Source organism: Cupressus sempervirens, chromosome 9 (assembly GCF_028749045.1).
Source record: "Cupressus sempervirens isolate cs-2001-9-10 chromosome 9, ASM2874904v1, whole genome shotgun sequence".
Classification (NCBI taxonomy): Eukaryota; Viridiplantae; Streptophyta; class Pinopsida; order Cupressales; family Cupressaceae; genus Cupressus; species Cupressus sempervirens.
In genome coordinates, this window is record NC_143126.1 from 627909399 (window position 1) to 627929343 (window position 19945).

Genomic DNA, 19945 nt, shown 5'->3' on the forward strand with positions numbered 1-19945 from the left:
GTGTTCTAAATTACAATTATAATCATCCCTCCAATTTAAACCTTCTAACTCATCATAATTATGGCTCAATTACATAGTCCTTTTTTTTTGGCATTTACACATATCCCAAGGTGCTTAAAAACTTTAACCCAGAACACCAATAGTGGAACTATGAGAGTTGGAACCTTTATTTGACCCAAATGAGTATCCAAAAATGAAAACACATGAAACAAAAACTATGTCTAGGTATATTTTTTTGGGTGACATAGGATTGCCCTTATACCTCTGGATGCTCCTACATCAATGATGGATTTCTATTGTAATTAGAATGTTGCAATTTGGTAGGCCTTAAGCCTAACATATTGTAATCAAATTCCCTTGGAGATACATGGAATAAATTAAATTATGTTTTTTCCTATCTTTGTTTTTTTGTGTTCCCATGCCTTTACTCTCACTACTTGGTTTGGGACATCTCCTTTGGGGGTTCTCTTACCTAGCATGTTTCATTTATCTAGTTCATGTCCCTCTTGACCCCATTTTAGCCTTTATATAGTCATTTTTTCCACTTTTCTATTTGTCTTTTGCCAAAATTCTAAATATCTCTTAGATCTTGCACTATCCAGCTCATAGTTTGCATTCCCTAGAATGAGTACCTATACAAGGATAGGTCACCCCTATGCAAATCATTCTCTTTGGCCCACGTTTTAAAGGGTTTTAAGGCCCAATGAAAGGTATTTTTCATTATATCCACACACCAAATCCATCAATTGTAAGACAAATACAATCTCTCAAGCCTTCAAGCTATTGTGCAATCAAGGAGTTCAAGAAAGCAATAATTTTCATCCATCAAATGTTGAAGTATTTCCTTCCATAGATCCAAATTCCTTTCTCCATAGGAAGAATATGAGTTGGCCATCAAGGGAGGAAATCTACATTATTCATGTCTTATTTAGATGCTCTATTATGTAACTGAAGACATCCTACATTCTACTTCTATATTTCAACATACAAGCAAGTGGACATCTTTGTGGATAACAAATTTGTTTCTATTCACAAAGGTTTGACGAGAAAGGTGAGTATTAAAATTTGTCTTGTTTTACATGCTTTATTTATCTAATTTCAATGTTAATTCCTAAACATGGGCTTGACCAAGGCAAGCTCCTTTCCATAAATAATTTCCTACTTTTCTTGTATGCAGGTGCATATTCATGAAGCTATAGATCCAAAAAAGGATATTTAAAAACATATTTTTCGTCACATATCTAAGATCTTTGTTTTAGCTCCTCCAAGTATAAGTGACCAAAAGCCAACCTATGCCAGGTATAGGTCGCTCAAAAGAAACATGCTCCTAATGCTATGATATTTTAATAGTCATGAGTTACAAGTCTCTAGATTCCAAATCTTAGTCTATTTATGATTCTCGCATAGTTAGACAAGATTAATTTAGATATGAAAGTGCAACCTTTGCTATCCTTCAAGTTGGGTTCTTATTCTCTCTCTTCTCCAATGCACTTATTTTATGCACTAGATACGATATCTTTCTATTTATCATTACATAAGTGTTTTTTCTACTTCCCTTGCATTCATATCACATTTCTTTACATTAAACATACAAAGAATAAAGGGATCTTTGAATTAGCACTTCCTCTTAGGTGTGAATCTTGCATTATCACCCCTACATCTTTTTGGGTAGTATTGATATGATTTTCATCTAAAAGGAGTATACATTTTGGGACACCCTTATGTTGGAAATGAGAATGGAGTAACTGAGAGGGGGAGGGGGTGAATCAGTTACCACAAAAACATTTCACAGTCCCTTAGATGTCTAAAAGCTTGATCTTAGTTACAAATTACTGAAACTTGATAATGCAGCAAATAATTATTATTATTAAGAACTAATAACCAAAAACAATTCAGCAATCATGAACACTAGAGACACCAGATTTAACGTGAAAACCCAATATGGGAAAAACCACCAATGTAACTAGTTACTGTTTTTCACTCTTCTGAAGTGAGCCCTGTTAGGAGCCAACCCTGTTAAAGGTTACAAAACACACTATTAGGTGTGACCCTGTTAGAGGATTTAATCACCCTATTAGGAGTGGCCTTGCTAGAGGTCTTTAGAACAATTCAACTGAATTGTCACCTTGTTAGAGGATTTATAGAATGGTTGTTAAACCAACTCTGTTAAGAGATTTTGAGTTCACTGTTACAATGGTTAGAAAGCAACAATGAAGTGATCTGATACAATATGCAACTTATCTTTGCTAATTACATATCTCTGTTATTCTTGACCGAATCCTTACTGATCAAATACAACTTTTCAGCTCCTTCAACGCATCTGATCCTTCATCAGACTTTTCTCAACATTCGCCTTTTCATTTCACACTATAATGCACCTTCATAACTTTTTCACACTTCTTTTTGATTTACAACTTGAGTGACCATATATACCTTTCAGATTATCTTAGTCGGCTCAAATCACTGACCAATAATCAAACAAATACAATAGTCGGCTAGAAATAATTAAAATTACAAACTAACAAATCCCTTTACTGGCCGATCCTACTCGGTTAATAGTGTTCATAAAATAATTCCTGTGTTAACTGACTAAGCTCAGTTAATACAGCGAACTCCGTGACAACCCTTCAATCGCCGGGAGAACTCGATAAGTACTGAGTTTCCATAGATGACCGAGTGAGCTCGATGGAAACTGTCTTTGCCAAATTCCTTTGTTGATCGAGTGATCTCGGTTAACACTGTTTGCCTCATTTTCTTCGATAACCGAGTGAGCTCGGTTAACACTTGTCTGCCTTATTTTCTTTGATGACCGAGTAAGCTTGGTTAATACTTGTCTGCCTTATTTTCTTTGATGACCGAGTGAGCTCGGTTGATACTGATTGCTTCATTTTCTTCGATGACCGAGTGAGCTCGATTGACACTATCTGCCTTATTTTCTTTGATGACCGAGTGAGCTCGGTTGACACTGTAGCTGAGCTTGGTTAGCTGAGACTAATAACTGATATGACATTTGTGTGACATTAAGGACAACATTATCCAACACCTTATCCTCTTTTCCAAGTGCATAGTGTGAAAGTGATGATCTACCATTGATTACCATTTTCCACTGTACATCAAGATATCATTGATCACCCCTAGTATGAATTGTTGCATCTATAGTATGTGAACATGTATCTGAGGTATTTTGTATCCCTAGTCCTAGTCCTACAAGTGCACCTATATATGCTCCTCCAAATATACCCTTAAATATATGTGATCCCTAACCTAGTCCTACTACCCATCCAATGCTCTCCTGCTTGAGATCTCCCTGTCCCTCTTCCTTGTGTTGTAAGTGGATCCCCTTGTACTTTTGGTCGATCCCTTGTGCTCTAAGTACACTCACCTATTCATCATTTAGATCCCCCACCTCATGCCACGTGTGTTATCCTCAATGGTGCTATATACAACTTCTTCATCTCACAACACTTGTTTGCATCTTGATGATGCATCATAGAGTGTAGTCTAAAACATTGATTAAAAAATAAATTTAACATCATAAAATCTAGAAGCAATATTAATTTAAAACTATTTTATAGTCTATATTTACTTAATATTTTCAATAACTATAAAATACAATTTCTCTTTCTTTCTATTTATAATCAAAATTCAATTATTTCTCTTTTTGAATTTATAAATTCTAATGCATTAGATAAAATGCCAAACTATATTAATTTTTTGAATTACAAATCTTCTACCATAGACTTTACACATATACTATTCAAAAAGACTTGGCTTTAATGTATATTCTACTAAAAGTATATTGATTCATATTAACAATCTTATAGTCAAAAGATATATTTGTATTTCCATATAGTGTCTTTTTATATTTCTTCTTTATTTATTTATATTTTTGTAAACTCTTATTTAATAAAAACATATTAGTTATGTTTATTATTTTAATAATTTTATTAATATTTACTTCTTTGTTTAAATTGTTATCTACCTAATTATTTGGTAAAATTATAAACTTTTATAATTCTTTTCATAGATGGTTAAATGTTTTTACTATATTATTATATGTTTTATTTTCAAGAATTTCTCTAAAACTAATCTATTATTTTGATAGATTATTTATATAGAATTTTAAACTTTGGTAGTTCTTTTATCTTCAACCATTTCTCTAAAACTAGTCTAAATTCTTCTGATATTAAATCTTTAATTCATTCTAAATAGTTAAACATGTTAATTATTATTAATAAAAAAAATTAAAATAAATGTACATATGATCATAAATAATCAAAATTTTGAAATATCATTTTTAGAAAATAGATTGACATAAAAAACTTAGTTTTGTATATGGACTACAAGTCATGGGAGGAACTATGTTCATCACAGTCCCACCTCACGAGGCTTTATCTTCAATAGTCCAAATGAAAACTATTAAACTTCACCATAAAAACTTAAATGACTTGAAATATTTTAGAGTGAGGATCACGAAGTTAAGGAAGCCTATCCTGGAAGATTTACAGTTACAAAGGGACAAGACATGTGAGATAATAGAATATCTTGACTGAGCTCTCTATGAAAAAATATAACTATTAAATTTCCACTTATTCCTCATCCAAAATTTATTATTCTGTGTATTTTCAATTTTAAAATTTTAAATATTTCTTTAAGGTTTGAACAGTTATAAAACTATTACCTCCCTGAAAATTCTCCAACAACTCGTACTTTTTAATATCAAATGTTACTAAAACATTCATGATACCACCTGTTGTAAAAGCCCCCTGATTTCCCTGTCTTTCCATGTAGGACTATGATACGTTGCAGGTTGTCAACTATGGCACGCCAACTATATAGCAGGGACTTTTTCAACCCAGATTATGCTTAATGTGTTCGTTTCAACGGTTTGAGAGCATTTCAACCAATTGGGGATGTTCAAGAAAGTTGTGATTTGTAAAACCCAGATTATGCTTAATGTGTTCTTTGTCTTGTGAGTGATCTTGGAGCAGAGAGGGAAATGAATTTTACACAGTGATGAAAGATTGAAGGCCACATGGAAGAAGAGGAGCTGTGAAACATGGAGGGAGGAATTCATGTGATGAGATAAGGTTTTCACACCACCAATTTTCACGTTTCAGACATGGAGAACATGTTGAGATTCATGTGAAGAGGGTAGATCGGGTTGTTGGGAAGCAAATAAAACAAGATATAAAAGGACGGTGTGGGTCTTTTTAGCAATTCACTTCTGGGTTTTAGTCTTCTTGATTGTCCCGGGTTCGAATCACAAGTGTTTGCCTCCAATGCAGGATGAGGAATTTGGAGGAAGTTGTTCAGGAGATCACAAGCACGCACAAGAGTTTGCCTCCCAAGCCGAGTGAAGATGAAGTGGAAGCAGCGCTGGTCTTGATAAGAAATGTGGACGCCACAACTGATATGCGTTTGCAGACTTTGAAGAGGCAGAGGAAGCCTCCAGATACGCCGGAGGAGGTGTTTGAAGTGATGCAAGAAATGCGAAGAATTCGAGCTGAGATGGATGCGGAAGAAGAGAAGCGCGAGGCCTTGGCATTGCTTCAGCTGGAGGATCACCATAGGCTTTTTGATTATTTTCTCCTCAAAGCAAATTCTGCTTTGCCTTCTTCGTCTTCTGCTCCTACTTATGTTGCGGACGCCCCTTTGTTTCTTCTTGATACCGGGAAAAAAATTGCAAACGGTACTGATGCTGATTTTGTAGGGAAGAAGTCAGAGCAGAGGGAGAGAGATATTTTGAGTGTGCCTGATATGAATTCTAGCAAAAGCGTTGCAAACGGGGCTACTGTTGACTTTGCAGTGAGCGCAGAGCACGGGGTGGGGGAAATTTTGGGCAGGGATTCAAGGCAATCCAGAGACGATAGTTTTATACGAAAGCCTAGGTCCGTTATCCCTGACGGAAGGTCAGAGACTGCACCCAGAAATCTCCTGGCGAAATCAAGGAGGAGTACTTTAGAAGAGTGCCATTCTTTCGGAAGACTTTCGGGAATTATTACTGGTGGGGTGGAATCTCTTTGCCATTTGCTTACTAAAAGGCTTGTAAATTTGTTAACTCTTTCTTTACAAATATCAATATACCTTGATACAAGAAACCTGAAACTGTACTTGGCTTTCTTTACTGTAAACATGTTGGGCTTATAATTGACTTTCTCTCCACGGCAGCCAATCCCATTTACATGCACAAACGCTTATTAACCAGCAGTTTGGAGTTTCTAATTTGGTCAGCAATAGGACTGTAGGCTTTTTGATTCGATATAAAAGGAAAATTCTGAATTCTATTTTTGATCGGTGAAAAGGCCTCTCTACCAGTAGTTTTGGAATTTGTAGCATTATGAAGCGAGGCAGAAGTAGAATCTTGAGTATCTTTTTTGAACTGTAAAAAGTCTGTCAACCAGTAGTTTTCGAAATTGCCTTGGGACTTTTTGACTTGAGGTGAAATTTGAACCCTGAATACCTTTCTTGAGCTGTTAAAAGGTCTATGAACCAGACATTTTTGGAGTTTCTATATTAGGCAGGACAAGTAATATCAGGCTTTTTGATCCAAGGTACATGGAGAATTCGACTCCCTTTTTTCAGCTGTATAAAATTATCCGTATATAGGAAAATAGAGAATATACTATGCAATTAAGTAGACCTATTTTGAATATGCACGCTGTAGCTTAAAGTTTAGAAGAAAAATCATCCGACTTGGAATATACTATCATCTTGTACATTTTGGCTTCATATATCGATAATTTTAATTTGTATATACAATAATTGCATACTTGCTGGTTATCACATCAAAGCAACTCATAATTGAAATGAAAAGCACGTTCAACATGATTTTAGAAGAAAAAATGGCACATGCAATCGCTTCTGTTTAGAAGGCAAAACAGCAGTTTAAGCAATGATTGAAACGTTGGGTGCAACTTTCGATAAACCCGTACGTCTGATTGAATTTCATTGAATTGTCAGAATAGAACACATTACAATGATAAACTAAAACCTCTCGTTTAGATAATCGGATATTAGATTCTCTTGGACTCTAGGATCTCATGTAAAATGGCATATCAGGATTTATTAAGAGATGGCATTTAAATTCGGAGTCCTATGACTCAGATGTATAGCCACACAAGGATTAGACTATTGACAAGGATTCGTTTGTAATATAATAAACAACAGTAGCAACCCATGATATGAACCTATGAAACATTCATCAAATTTAACCACTTTAGAAACATTCATCAAATTTAACCACTTTAGAAATGTAACAGTTTGACTAAGGACCATCCGCTACTAAGAACTGTTGGTTTTGAACTGTAGATAAAAAATAAATTAAACATAACAATCTACAAACATAGACAAGCTCGTAAGCTTTGTAGACATTTTTTTCCTATTTCTCTAAAACAAAGTATTGTACCCATCTACTAATAAGACTTTGCACACAAACACAAAATTCAAGAGTTATCAATTGTCCTTACCTTAAGTCTTACATAACATCATTCATGTTGGAAACTTAAATATAAATAACTCCAGGTTTTAGTTCAATAGCCAACAGACCCATAGGCCTATTAACAACTTGATTGTCAAGAACCGAGGAAGATAAATTTATAGACGAAGTTAATTCTAGAATTTCATTTTATTGTGCATGGCTCAAAGCATCTTCAATAGAACTTTGCATTGATGTTGAGTTGGTGAAGTTCTTGCTGATGCTTCTTTCTCATTATGGTTGTTAGGTTGCTTATCGATTTCCATTTTCTGAAGGCAATCAAAAACTGCATCAGCTTTGGACAATGACTTCACGCTTTTGGTCCTCATAATTGAGAGCCTAGAACGCATTGCCAACTAGAATGATAATTAAAACAAGTTAGGGATGAATTTGAAAACAGTGGAGGTTTATAAGAATGGTCATTTCATCCAAGTCTATGGAACATTGCATATATCATTAGTTTTATTTGCAGTATCAGCTCTAGACGATTTCTGGAGAGCTGACCTTATGACAGATCAACATCTAGGAGGCATGGATAAGTCATCCATCGGTTGTTCATAGAATAATTGAAGAGATTTAAACAGCTCTTGTAAGACAGTGTTTCTGAATATCACAAAATATGCAAATGTGAGCATAATGTGTCATCTCAAAAATGAGTAAAATCTGTAACTGTCAGTAATGCAATGACACAATAGATGCCACTATTCCCAAACTAAGTGGGAGAGTGATGATACAGATCCAAACTAGCACCATTGAACAAAGATTGTCTTTCCAAAGGACCAAGGCTGAGGTTGCATGGTGGGGCTTTGGGATCTATTATCAAGGAGCAGGGGTCTCATGGAGCAAAAAAACTATGCTATGGGTAATAGGATAAATTGGAATCATTTTCTGAACAATAACAATCTCTATCTTTTAGGGCTGCAGATTTGAGTGGATGAAATTGGGACACGGCTAGAATTGCCCAACTAGCTTAGAATTTTTTTTCTGTTACTTGTCAACCGTCTGAAGTTTTAGAATTCTGCTAGGAAAAAACAGAGGAAACATGATCTTTTGTTTATTTATCTTTATCTCTGTATTTACAGTTCATTCTACCAACTTCCCTAAACTCTGGAGGTTAGACTTTTAAGCTCAGCTATGTGACTAAATTCATGGGACTGACAGCTTTAAAATGTTCCTAAAAAATCTTAGCAGGGGTCCCAGCTTTAAAATGTTACTGCAAAATCTTAGCAGTATGCACTGATCTTATTTTAGAAAGCTTCCATAGATGGGACTTTAGCCTAAGACCAGGAGCCCAAGCTTGCATTTAGAGTCTCAAGTGAATAAGGAACCAAGTGTAAATCTTCTGTTCCCGAATTATTAAGAAAAGAACATTTAAATTGCCATGAAACACGGTTGATTGCCAGTCAAGATTTATTTTTGCTGCAGATTTGAGTGGATGAAATTGGGATGGGGCTAGAATTGCCCTACCAGCTTAGAAATATTTTCTGGCACTTGTCAACCGTCTGAAGTTTTAGATTCCTGCTAGGAAGAAACAGAGGAAAAATGATCTTTTGTTTATTTACTTTTATCTCTGTGCTGACAATTCATTCTACTAACTTCCCTTAACTCTGTCGGTTAAACTTTTAAGCTCAACTCTGCAACTAAATTCATTTGGACCACCAGTTTTAAAATATTCCAAAAAAATCTTAGCAGGGTCCCAGCTTTAAAGTAATCCTACAAAATCTTAGTAGATGCACTGAATTTTTTAAGAAAGCTTCCACAGATGGTGGGACTTTAGCCTAAGACCAGGAGCCCAAAGTTGCATGTAATCTCAAGTGAATAACGAACCAAGTGTAAACCTTCTGTTCCTGAGTTACTGAGAAATGAACATTTAAATTGCCATGAAACATTGTTGATTGCTAGTCATAAGATTTGATTTTGCAGTCTCCACCACTGTATTACCATATTATTATATAATTCCCTTTTGGTTGGATGAGCCAGAGCATAGACTAGAATTCAAGAGTTGGATTAGCCTCCACATTAGATAAACACTTTACTAAAGACAAAAGGTGGGATTGTCACATGCTCAGATCTCTAGTTCTTAAAATTACTTTTCAGTTATACTAACATCTGTATGTTATTATTTTATCTCAAAGTTCTGTTTGGGATTGAGAACTCTGCAAACACACGAAGCAGGGCACAAATATAGAAATGTGAGATTCCATTTTTTTAAATATCAGGCTACAAATTCAAGAGTTGGAACAGCATTTATGTTGCACAACAATCTTAGTTAAGGCAAGAGGTTATGCTAAGATTTCAGCCAAAAATTGCCACTTTATCTTTTTAGAAGTTAGTCTGTTATGATATATAAAAATAACTCACCTCACTTGACTGCATTATTTGTGTGGATCACTGGACTTTTTGCAGCAATTCATTGTTTTTGTTTGTTCAGAGTTTCATTTATTCAGTTGTACTTTCTGTTGGCTATTGTACTTTTATGTTTTTCACTTGTATGCTAGTTGATGGAATTTTATCTTAGCCAATGGAGTCTTATGTCAGCCACTTGTAGATTGTTTTAGATAAAGGAATCTTATTTCAGTGAGTTGTATTTTGATTATCTTTACACACAGGAGTTGTATGTAAGAGTAACTGGCATGCACACGAGGAACAAGTCATAAGAGGAAATTAGCTTAAAATAGGCTTCTTAACACCCAATATTGCACAGCTAAGATTTTTTTGGGGTCCCCAGGTCTTTTCTAATCTCTGATTCAAAATGTTTTTTCTGGTCCATTCTTGTGCCTTTACCAGTTTTCTTGCTCTGTTGCATACAGTTGCTTTAGTCCACTTTTGAGAAATGAGACCAAGCCACAAAGCTAATCCTGCTATCTTTCCTGACTTCGTATTTGGCTAAGAGACTTCAGCCTGGAAAGTATATTCAAGGTCTTGATTATTCAATACAAACCGGATACATTACCCTGCTTGACTGTAATGATCAATAAATAAAAGAATATGGATGTGATTTTATTTTGGTTTGCAATTAGTTGTGGGGGCACCAATAAAGGACTAGTATCATATTTGCTTTTACATCTAGGTTTTAAAATTTCAAATACTCAATCCATCCTCATTTCCGCAAAATTAACTTCCTGAGTTTGTGCAATTAATCTGGTAATCTTTCATGTGGACAACTAGGTCAGATTTACAATGTGTGATCATCTCAAGTTGATTTCATGAAGATTACCCTGCTGATTTATCGCAATAGTTTTAACCCAGTAATCTATCATGTGGCAGCTAGATCAGACTTACAATTTGTGACCATCTCAAGTTAAAAGCTTTAGTAATTTACAGTAATATGGAGCATTCACATATTAGCATCTTACATTTTATGTAATTACCTATCACACCAGGGGAACACCTTGCAGTGCAGTGATAAGTTGTGAGCCTTTCATCTGGGAGGTTTTGGGTTCAAATCTACTCTCGCCCCATGTTGATATTGGCTTTGGCCCATTACCAGTCCAAAAAATAGAAAAACCTATCAAAGTTAAAGAACAGATAATTATTAGCAATATTAACTGTTGTTCGTTCAGAAATAATAATTGAGGTCATATATTTGCCCATAATTGATGTGGTCTTTTGTTTTCCAAGTTCACAACAGATTGTTAAAGTCAATCCTTGATAATAAGAATCAGAAGAAAGCGATTTAACCGTCTTGTGAAAAAATGTGAAATTGACCCCTCATTGTTGCTCTTTTTCACTTGGTTCATTTGAAAAAGACAAGAAGTTTGGTGACTAATAATTGCTCGATCCATCCTTGACATAATGAGTGCCATTGTTGTGATCTTCTTTAGGGCTCTTCTTATCAATATGATTATAATGCAATTCTTCAAGGCTATCATAATACTTCCAAGTTGCACAAGGAAAAATATACAATCTCAAGTCTGTGTACCTTAATCATTTGATATCAAGAAGAACCTTTATAAACAGACTGACCTAAATAAGGGTATCAATCTCTACTTCATTTGACTCATTGTACATGATATTTGTGTGCTTCATTGTGTTTCTTTGAAGTTAAATCTAGACACACCTGTACAGATGAATTCATAGAATAAAAATTCTTTCTATTCCTGCAGGCTATTCATCTTTCTAATGATTTGGTAACCGTAGCATTGTCTTTCTTGTCAAACCTTTCATATTGTGGAGAGACCGAGTGTCAAATTCAATAATTGCTTGAAGAAGGCGACATTTGACCAAGCACATTTCCTTGTTATTCAAGAAATTTTTGAGAAGAGATAAAAGTTTTGCACAACTTTGTTGGCTCCTTTGTAAGTTCAATTTTTTCTATCTGGTACTTTCCATGGCCGGCGAATCCTGAGAACAGGGCTCAATATGAGTGGTGTGTTCGGCACTCTTGGGTATGGAAACTCCAGTAGCGGTTTTAAAGTTTTCAATAACTGAAATCTGAAAACTAAAAGATTACTCAATGCATCTTATGTTTGTATTGACTTGTGCAATGGGGCACAGAGATATTTATGCATATTTTGACATCCTTGCCAGTGATTTGTGCACGATCTATGGAATGTGCCCAACATGGAGAGTCTGAGACATATATGCATGTTTTGACATATTTGTTAGGGATTTGAATTTTGTGCATTATTTTTGGAATGTGCCTTAGGATTGAAGATATGAATGAGGCATTTATGCATGGTTTGACTTTTTCACCACAGGACCAAACTTTGGAAATCACCCAGACAAATTCTGTTTACTGGTTTTTGGCAGTTGTCTTTACAATGAAGTAGAGATGAAAACAATTCAAATAATTTTCCTTGTACTCTTTAAGCTGATAATAAGAAAGGAAGCCTACAAATCTGTTCAGCAGAAAGACCCTTCTTTTGCAAATGAGAACCCTTCAAATGACAAAATCACTCCAATGTTCAGAAGTGTAGATTAAATCTAGGAAGATACAAGTGATAATAGATAAGTTTATATTGTTAGAAAATAACACGCTACATTTACTACAATTAAGTTGAAGATATATAGTTTTCTAACCATAAGTTCTAATAGGCATGGAATCTGAATAAGTCATATAGTTGGAACCCTGTTGGCAACTTTGAAAAATAGAGGGTGGAGAGTGAATAAAACTGTCAAAGAATAAGGAGCAACCTTTATTTTTTTGTTCAGGAGTTCTAGCTTTGGCCAATTCATGTGGTGACGTCATGGTCACAAACTTTAAATATAAAGCCACAGTATCGAGAATTGTACTGAGCTCAGCAAGTGTGAGTGCTGAACTGTAGTTTTTGTAGACTATACAATTTTTCCACAAAGAAGTGGACCAAGAGGACTCCAAGAATTGCTGATTTTGAGCTTCCTGGGACTCTTACTAAGTGAAATAGAGCATATTTAAAGTTAACAAGTAGTAGGAAATTATTCATTCGCCCATTTAAATACTATGGATACTGAACTTTCATTCAATTTTGTATGTTGTTATATTGTTTTTTTAAGATGTTAGTGTTGGTGTTTAGAAGCACCATTTTGCTTTTAATTAAGAAAGGTGGACCAATCCGCTCGATATGGCACTTGCCTAACATGTTTTCCTTTCCCAATATCTAATTACTATTTTTTGTTTACATTTAAACTGGAAATATCCGCTTGTCTTGAATTTCAGACATTTTTTCTTGACTTTTTAAGGTATGATCAATCTCAAGCATTTGAGTATAGACTTGTAGACTTGTAGCTATAGATCTATGAAGAAATTTTTGATGGTTGTTTCCTGAATTTATCTTTCTTTCAAAGTTGCTCCATTGTTCAATGTTTCAAGCAAGGTTATAAATGATCCTGAAGCATTCTAATCGTTTTTGGTTGCCTGAACAGACACAAAAGCTGAAGATGGGCAGAAGCTGAGTCTTGTAAAACTTGCCAGTCTGATTGAAACAATTGTCAAAGAGGGTGCTGAGAAGTTGGATCTTCAAGGAAGATTGCTTGACCAGGTTCAATGGCTTCCTGATTCAATTGGAAAGCTTATGAATCTAACTGAAATAAACTTGTCAGAAAATAGGATTGTGACCCTCCCCAGCTCAATTCACAGGCTGTCTATGCTGACAAAACTGGATTTACATGCAAATATGTTGACAGAGATTCCAGATGCTATTGGCGAGCTTTCAAATCTAACTATTCTAGATGCACGTGGTAATTGTTTACAGAAATTGCCTGCTTCAATTGGGAATCTTTTCAGGCTGGCATGTCTTGATTTGAGTTCAAATCAGCTTCTATCACTGCCAGAGTCTGTTGGTCAACTGGTCAATTTGAAAAGATTGAATATTGAGACAAATGAAATTGAAGAGCTGCCATATACAATTGGTCATTGTGCTTCTCTTACCGAACTACGAGCAGATTTTAATAATCTGAAAGGTCTTCCTGAAGCAGTTGGCAAGCTTGACTCTTTAGAAGTCCTAACATTGCATTATAACAAAATAAAAAACCTTCCAACCACTATGGGTAATTTATCCAACTTGAGAGAACTTGATTTAAGCTTCAACGAGTTGGAGTACATACCAGAGAGTCTTTGCTTTGCCACAAGTCTTGTTAAGCTAAATGTTAGCAGGAATTTTGCTGACTTGCAGAAGCTTCCTCGGTCCATTGGGAATCTTGAGATGCTTGAGGAGCTAGATATAAGTAATGATCAGATAAAATCCCTTCCTGACACATTTTCCATGCTTACAAAGCTTCACACACTGCATGCGGAAGAGACACCACTGGAGATACCACCAAGAGAAATAACTGAAAATGGAGCTCAGGTGAATTATATTACTATATACTATATAGCATATGCTTATAAATATGTATGATTTGTTTAAATGTCTTTTGACATTTCTTCCCACACTTGCTACAGAATACTGATATTATTTTACTTTGACAGGCTGTGGTACAATTTATGATTGAACATGTTGCAAAAAAGAATGATAATGTAATAGAGAATAAACCCAAATGGAAGTGGGCAATTTTCTCCTCATGTTTGAAGAAACGTAAGCGAGAAGAGAGAAATGCACAGTATATGAGGGCTGGCGCATAATGCTACCTTGAAAATCAGGTCAGGGCTTCATTTTACTGAAGTTTATATGGAGCACCCAAATCAGAAACTTTGATAACGTGATAGAATTTGACTGCATGGTTGCCAGGATCAATAACCATATAACGATCTTTGTGATTCACATCGTATGTACCAGAGTTTTTGTTCTTTTGAGAATTGTCAAGTTGTCAACTGAGTATGCGGTTCCCTTTGTCATCATTATGGGATTTTAAATATTGTCGTGCAACCATGGAACAAGTGATTTATTGGGAGCAAGTCTGTATGATATATGTTTTGTGGTTGCATCAAGTGCTCTATTTCATGGTTTTTGTGCTTGTTAAGCAATCACATTTCCATGCCTTTCCAAGCTCAACTGTAAGTACGGAGGACATGAGTAATGTTTACTATTAATATATGCTCTGTTTACTACCATCTGTAGGCGATCATTGTGGTAGTTTGTGCTTTGATTTTGGGCTATTTCCATATGTTGTATCAGTATGTAATAAATACTTTGCAGTTATTTCTTGGGAGCTGTGATATATTTTTTTTACCGAAATGTTGACCGAGTCTATAAAATGTACACCCAGATATTCTTCAGTTTGGGTTTATGTTATAGTTCAAGCTTCCATATTTGCATCTAAATGGAAGAATCATCCAATGTTCCACAGTTAGGAATGAAGCATCTGATCTTCTCATTCTCATATAATCATTGGCATATATGGAAGAATCAACATGCAAATGGAGCTTCGAAGGGAGGATTTCCTTGAATTGTAACTCTTTATCTAGATCTACATGGTCTAAGATATGGAACTATAGAATAAAATTTTCTATATATTGGTAATGTCAACCATTCTCCAGGTCAGCGTAGAATTTAGATATACCTATCACAATCAATATGTTGACAAAAACTTGATAGTAACATTTATCTGCTGTAGAATATCTGAATTGGCACATCTATATATGCTCTTAGCTTCACATCTTGCTCGTCAAGAGCAAAGCAAAGATTTTAGCCTCAAACTGTGCTCAGATATTTTGTTTCTTTGTGCTGGTGAGCCATAAGTGGCATCTTATAGAAATATTATGAAGCACCCATGCTATTGGACATTTTCAGGATTTGTGTCTACGTTTCATGGAAATTAATTGCAGCTTTTAGCCATCTCTTGCCACAATACTATTGTTGTGTTATTTCTATGGACTGAATTAAGATGATAGGTGCACACTGATGTACTTGCTTTCAGGTATTACTCTAATTTAGTATTGCTCTTTGAGAGGCTTGATCCTCCATGTTAAATACCTAAAACCTAAAATTGGAATTTGAATTTGTTTAGGAATGCTATTGTTATCACATAGGTTTGGGACTCTGAGTTACCAACTCAGCAACCTACAGAAACATGGGATCATTCTCAGGTTGTGGGTAAATTATCATGGAAATGAACCTCCAGAGAGAATTGGTTCCCTTCCTTTCTCACCTAATCTACTGTTTTCTGGGGAAGGGGAAAGAGAGCCTGAAATGAAAACAAAAATACTGCAGTGATGCACCAAAATGTTTTTCAACCTACACTGCTGTTTTAGACACAATCTGTTCAGTCGGCAAACTATATTATGCACAACTCAGGTTTTCTTATCATATTTGTTCATTAGTTCTTCACAACCTTATGAAAGAAATTATTTTTCACAGCAAAAAGGTTGTTTGAATGAGCGACAGCTTAAAACCTGCACAGAATATGTTTAAACTTTATTTCTATATGGAGGTCCTCAAAATGGGAAATGAAATTCAAGTATTGAATACAACATCACAAAACCTATTGTTATCATTCATATTTGCACACGAAATAGAGATTAGAGAAGGAAAAAATGTTTATTGATAAAATGTTCCTGCAAAACTGCATACAAGTTTGAATATTGGGTTTATGTTATAGTTCAAGTTTCCATATTTGCATCTATATGGAAGCATCATCCAATGTTACACAGTTAAGAATGAAGCATCTGATCTTCCTATTCTTTTACAGTTATTCGCATATATGGAAGAATCGACATGCAAATGCAACTTCAAAGGGAGGATTTCCTTGAATTGTAACTCTTTATCTAGGTCTACATGGTCTGAGATATGGAACTATAAAATAAAATTTGCAATATATTGGTAATGTCAACCATTCTCCAGATCATCTTAGAATCTAGATATACCTATCACAATCAATATGTTGACAAAAACTTGATACTAACATTTATCTGCTGTAGAATATCTGAATTTGCGCATGTATAAATGCTCTTAGCTTCACATCTTGCTTGTCAAGAGGAAAGCAAAGATTTTAACCTCAGACTGTGCTCAGAGATATTTTGTTTCTTTGTGCCTTAGTTATCGATTCATGAAACGAATCCGATTCGGGCACATGAATCGGATCCGTGGATTCATGATTTTTTTTTCCCCAATTATGATTCGTGTGTTTATAAATATATAAATATATAGATATATACATTATATATACCAAAAAATGAGAGAAATATACATTATTCTAAAACTAAATCATTGAATGGTATGAATTTGTGATTCTGGTATAAATCTGTGGATCAAAGCCGTTATGATTATAAGAAAATAATTGGAAAAACAAAAAAAAATTAAGAAAAATGAAAAAAAAGCAAACAATTTTTTTTTTTGGAAGAATCCGGATGAATCCAAGCACGATCCGGATAGGGATCGGATCTGAATCCGGATCCAGCCTCTAGGGCACGAATCTGGTAACTTAGCTTTGTGCTGGTGACTCATAAGTGGCATCATATGGAAATATCATGAAGTACCCATGCTATTGGACATTTTCAGGATTTGTGTCTATGTTTCATGGATATTAATTGCAGCTTTTATCCATCTCTTGCCACAATACTATTATTGTGTTATTTCTTTGGACTGAATTAAGATGATAGGTAAAATTGATGATTAGAAGAGACGTTTAAATGCACACTGATGTACTTGCTTTTGGGCATTGCTCTAATTTAGTATCGCTCTTTTAGAGGCTTGGTCCTCCATGTTAAATACTTACAAATTGAAATTGGAATTTGAATTATTTAGGAATGCTATTTTTATCACATAGGTTTGGGACCGAGTTACCAACTCAGCAACCTAGTGAAACATGGGATCATTCTCAGGTTGTGGGTCCTGAAAATGGGACATGAAATTCAAGTATTGAATACAACATCACAAAACCCATATCCATCATTCATATTTGCACATGAAATACAGATTAGAGAAGAAAAAAATGTTTATTGATAACATGTTCCTGCAAAACTGCATTTAAGTCTGAATATTGAACTGCTCTCAGATCATAATCTTGGCCTGAAAACAGCAAAAACTGACTAAAAATGAGGTTTAGAAGTCGGTATTACCTTTTCCCACATAGGAAAGATATTAGGGCATGCATTCAAGGTATTCCATTACCATGCCAACCATTCTTGATGCTGAAGAAACTGCTGCCCATTTATTTGTTTATTGAGAGATCTCTTAGGTTGTATTGAGTGCTGAATTTTTCCTCTGCCTGCTGGATTTTATATCTGCTCTCAAGTGCTGATTAAACTTCATCTTAGATGGGTGGATAACTAGTCAAACATCTTTGCTAACATCATAAATCACCGAGAACAGCTCCATTATTCTCTCAATATCTCAAACTACCATGTTTCTTCTTCAACTACTGAAACATCCCAACACATACCTATAGGGCATGTGACAATAGTCAGAAAGCACTCGAAAATGTCTAACTATGCCAGATGGGCACAGGAAACTTTTTAGAGAAAGCTCTTGCCACTTGTACCCATCAAAATGACCCTCTTTATGTTCTCTTCAAAACTGATTACCACATGTCTTTTGATGTAAATAACATCCCTTTGACTGTTATCGGCTTCTTCATGAGCTTGAATTTATTTTCCTTGAGACGCTTGTAATGGCTTGAATACATTTCCTTGGCCAACATTGTTTTGTAGTCACTACACAAACCCTCTGTTTTGTAATGCATGGACTATGGTTTCCTTGTCATCTTCATAAACTTAGGTATGCCTCTGTCACATACCTCAAGGATATTTTCATGATTCTTTTCACATCATTGTCACCATGACCTAAGAATGGCTTAACAATCCCCTACCTGTCCCTTTGGTTGCGGAATGCCCTAAGGTCTTCTATGTTACTTCTATTGTCTTAACAAGAATGTCATTGTGAAGTGAGTCCAAATTTAGTTGTCATGCCTGTTTGTGGTTTGTTCTTTGCATTTTCATACTTGACATGCTTTACGTTCTTTTGTGACCATTTGTCATGATATTTATACCATAGCTGACCTTGTGCATAGATCTGTGATTCATGACTATCGCATATTACTGAGGAGAACACTGTGATTGAGTTGGGGCATCGCATACTTATCATGAACATTCCATTTGCATTTAGAACTAACCTTATCCTGGTTTCCTTTAAAGAGATCTCTGACTATCCTCCTTTAAAGAGACCTTGGACTATCCTTTGGAAAACAGTCTTTTGCTTGAAAGCACTTCCTTCAAGACTGTTATTTATTAGAGGGAATATCATTCTTGCACAGGTTTCTTAACATGACTTTCTCATTGCAAACTATCTTACATATGCAATAGTCTCAATCTTCATCCCCTACTGGTCCCTTTGTTTGTAAAGTGCCCCTAAGGACTGTCACTGTGATGACAGGATTTTAAGTACCTTTCATTCCTTCAAGTACCTCCCTTCTTGCATCCTCTCTTGCAAATTTCCCATGCGAAGCACCTACAGAAAACAGAAGAGTGCTAGCTAGGATTGCAAGGATTATCTTCATGCTGTCTTTGAGTATCTGGATCCAAGTCTTTTGACTGTTTATTGGCTGTTCTTTTCCCTGATGACCCTTTTCTCCTCTTCAAACTTTGTCCTCTAATCATCTTTTGAAGGAATGTTATGCTTGCTCCATCTTATGTGCTAAATATCAACCCATCTATTGCCTCTTTTTTCTGTCTTGAATACATGGTCTCCATTCACTGTATATTTCTTCTAGTTTTACTTTTTATTGTGTGTTTGAGTTCTCCCTTGCCTTCCATGACCATGTCACCTAAGTTTACATAACTGTTCACTGTTCATTGTGCTTATGAGTTATCATATGATATATCCACAGAGATATTCCTGTAGGTTCTTATTCATGGACTTACCACTGTCATCACCATTTATTACTATTCAGCATGTCATGATATAACCTTTTGACTGTAATGACCATAAATGTGCACTTAATCTTACAAACCCCTTTATGACATATCTTTTAAAACCCTGCTCCATAGTCATGTCTTTTGATAAGATTCATTATATTTGACAACATATTTCCTCCTTTGAAGACATCCTATATGTCTACTCTATACTTTTCATAAGTTGCTCCTTCTACTCGACTTTTTTTGTTCCTTGTGGC

The 19945-nt window shown here is 35.2% G+C and overlaps 1 protein-coding gene across 1 annotated transcript; it reads left to right on the forward strand.

Moving 5' to 3' along the window:
* Nucleotides 1-4750: 4750 nt before the first annotated feature.
* On the forward strand, nucleotides 4751-15620 carry LOC149540271 (plant intracellular Ras-group-related LRR protein 5-like). Its single transcript, XM_089801414.1, has 3 exons — nucleotides 4751-6007; nucleotides 13322-14244; nucleotides 14367-15620. The coding sequence occupies exons 1-3, from the start codon at nucleotides 5290-5292 to the stop codon at nucleotides 14517-14519; spliced, it is 1794 nt and encodes a 597-aa protein (XP_089657540.1). The 5' UTR covers nucleotides 4751-5289; the 3' UTR covers nucleotides 14520-15620.
* Nucleotides 15621-19945: the final 4325 nt, after the last annotated feature.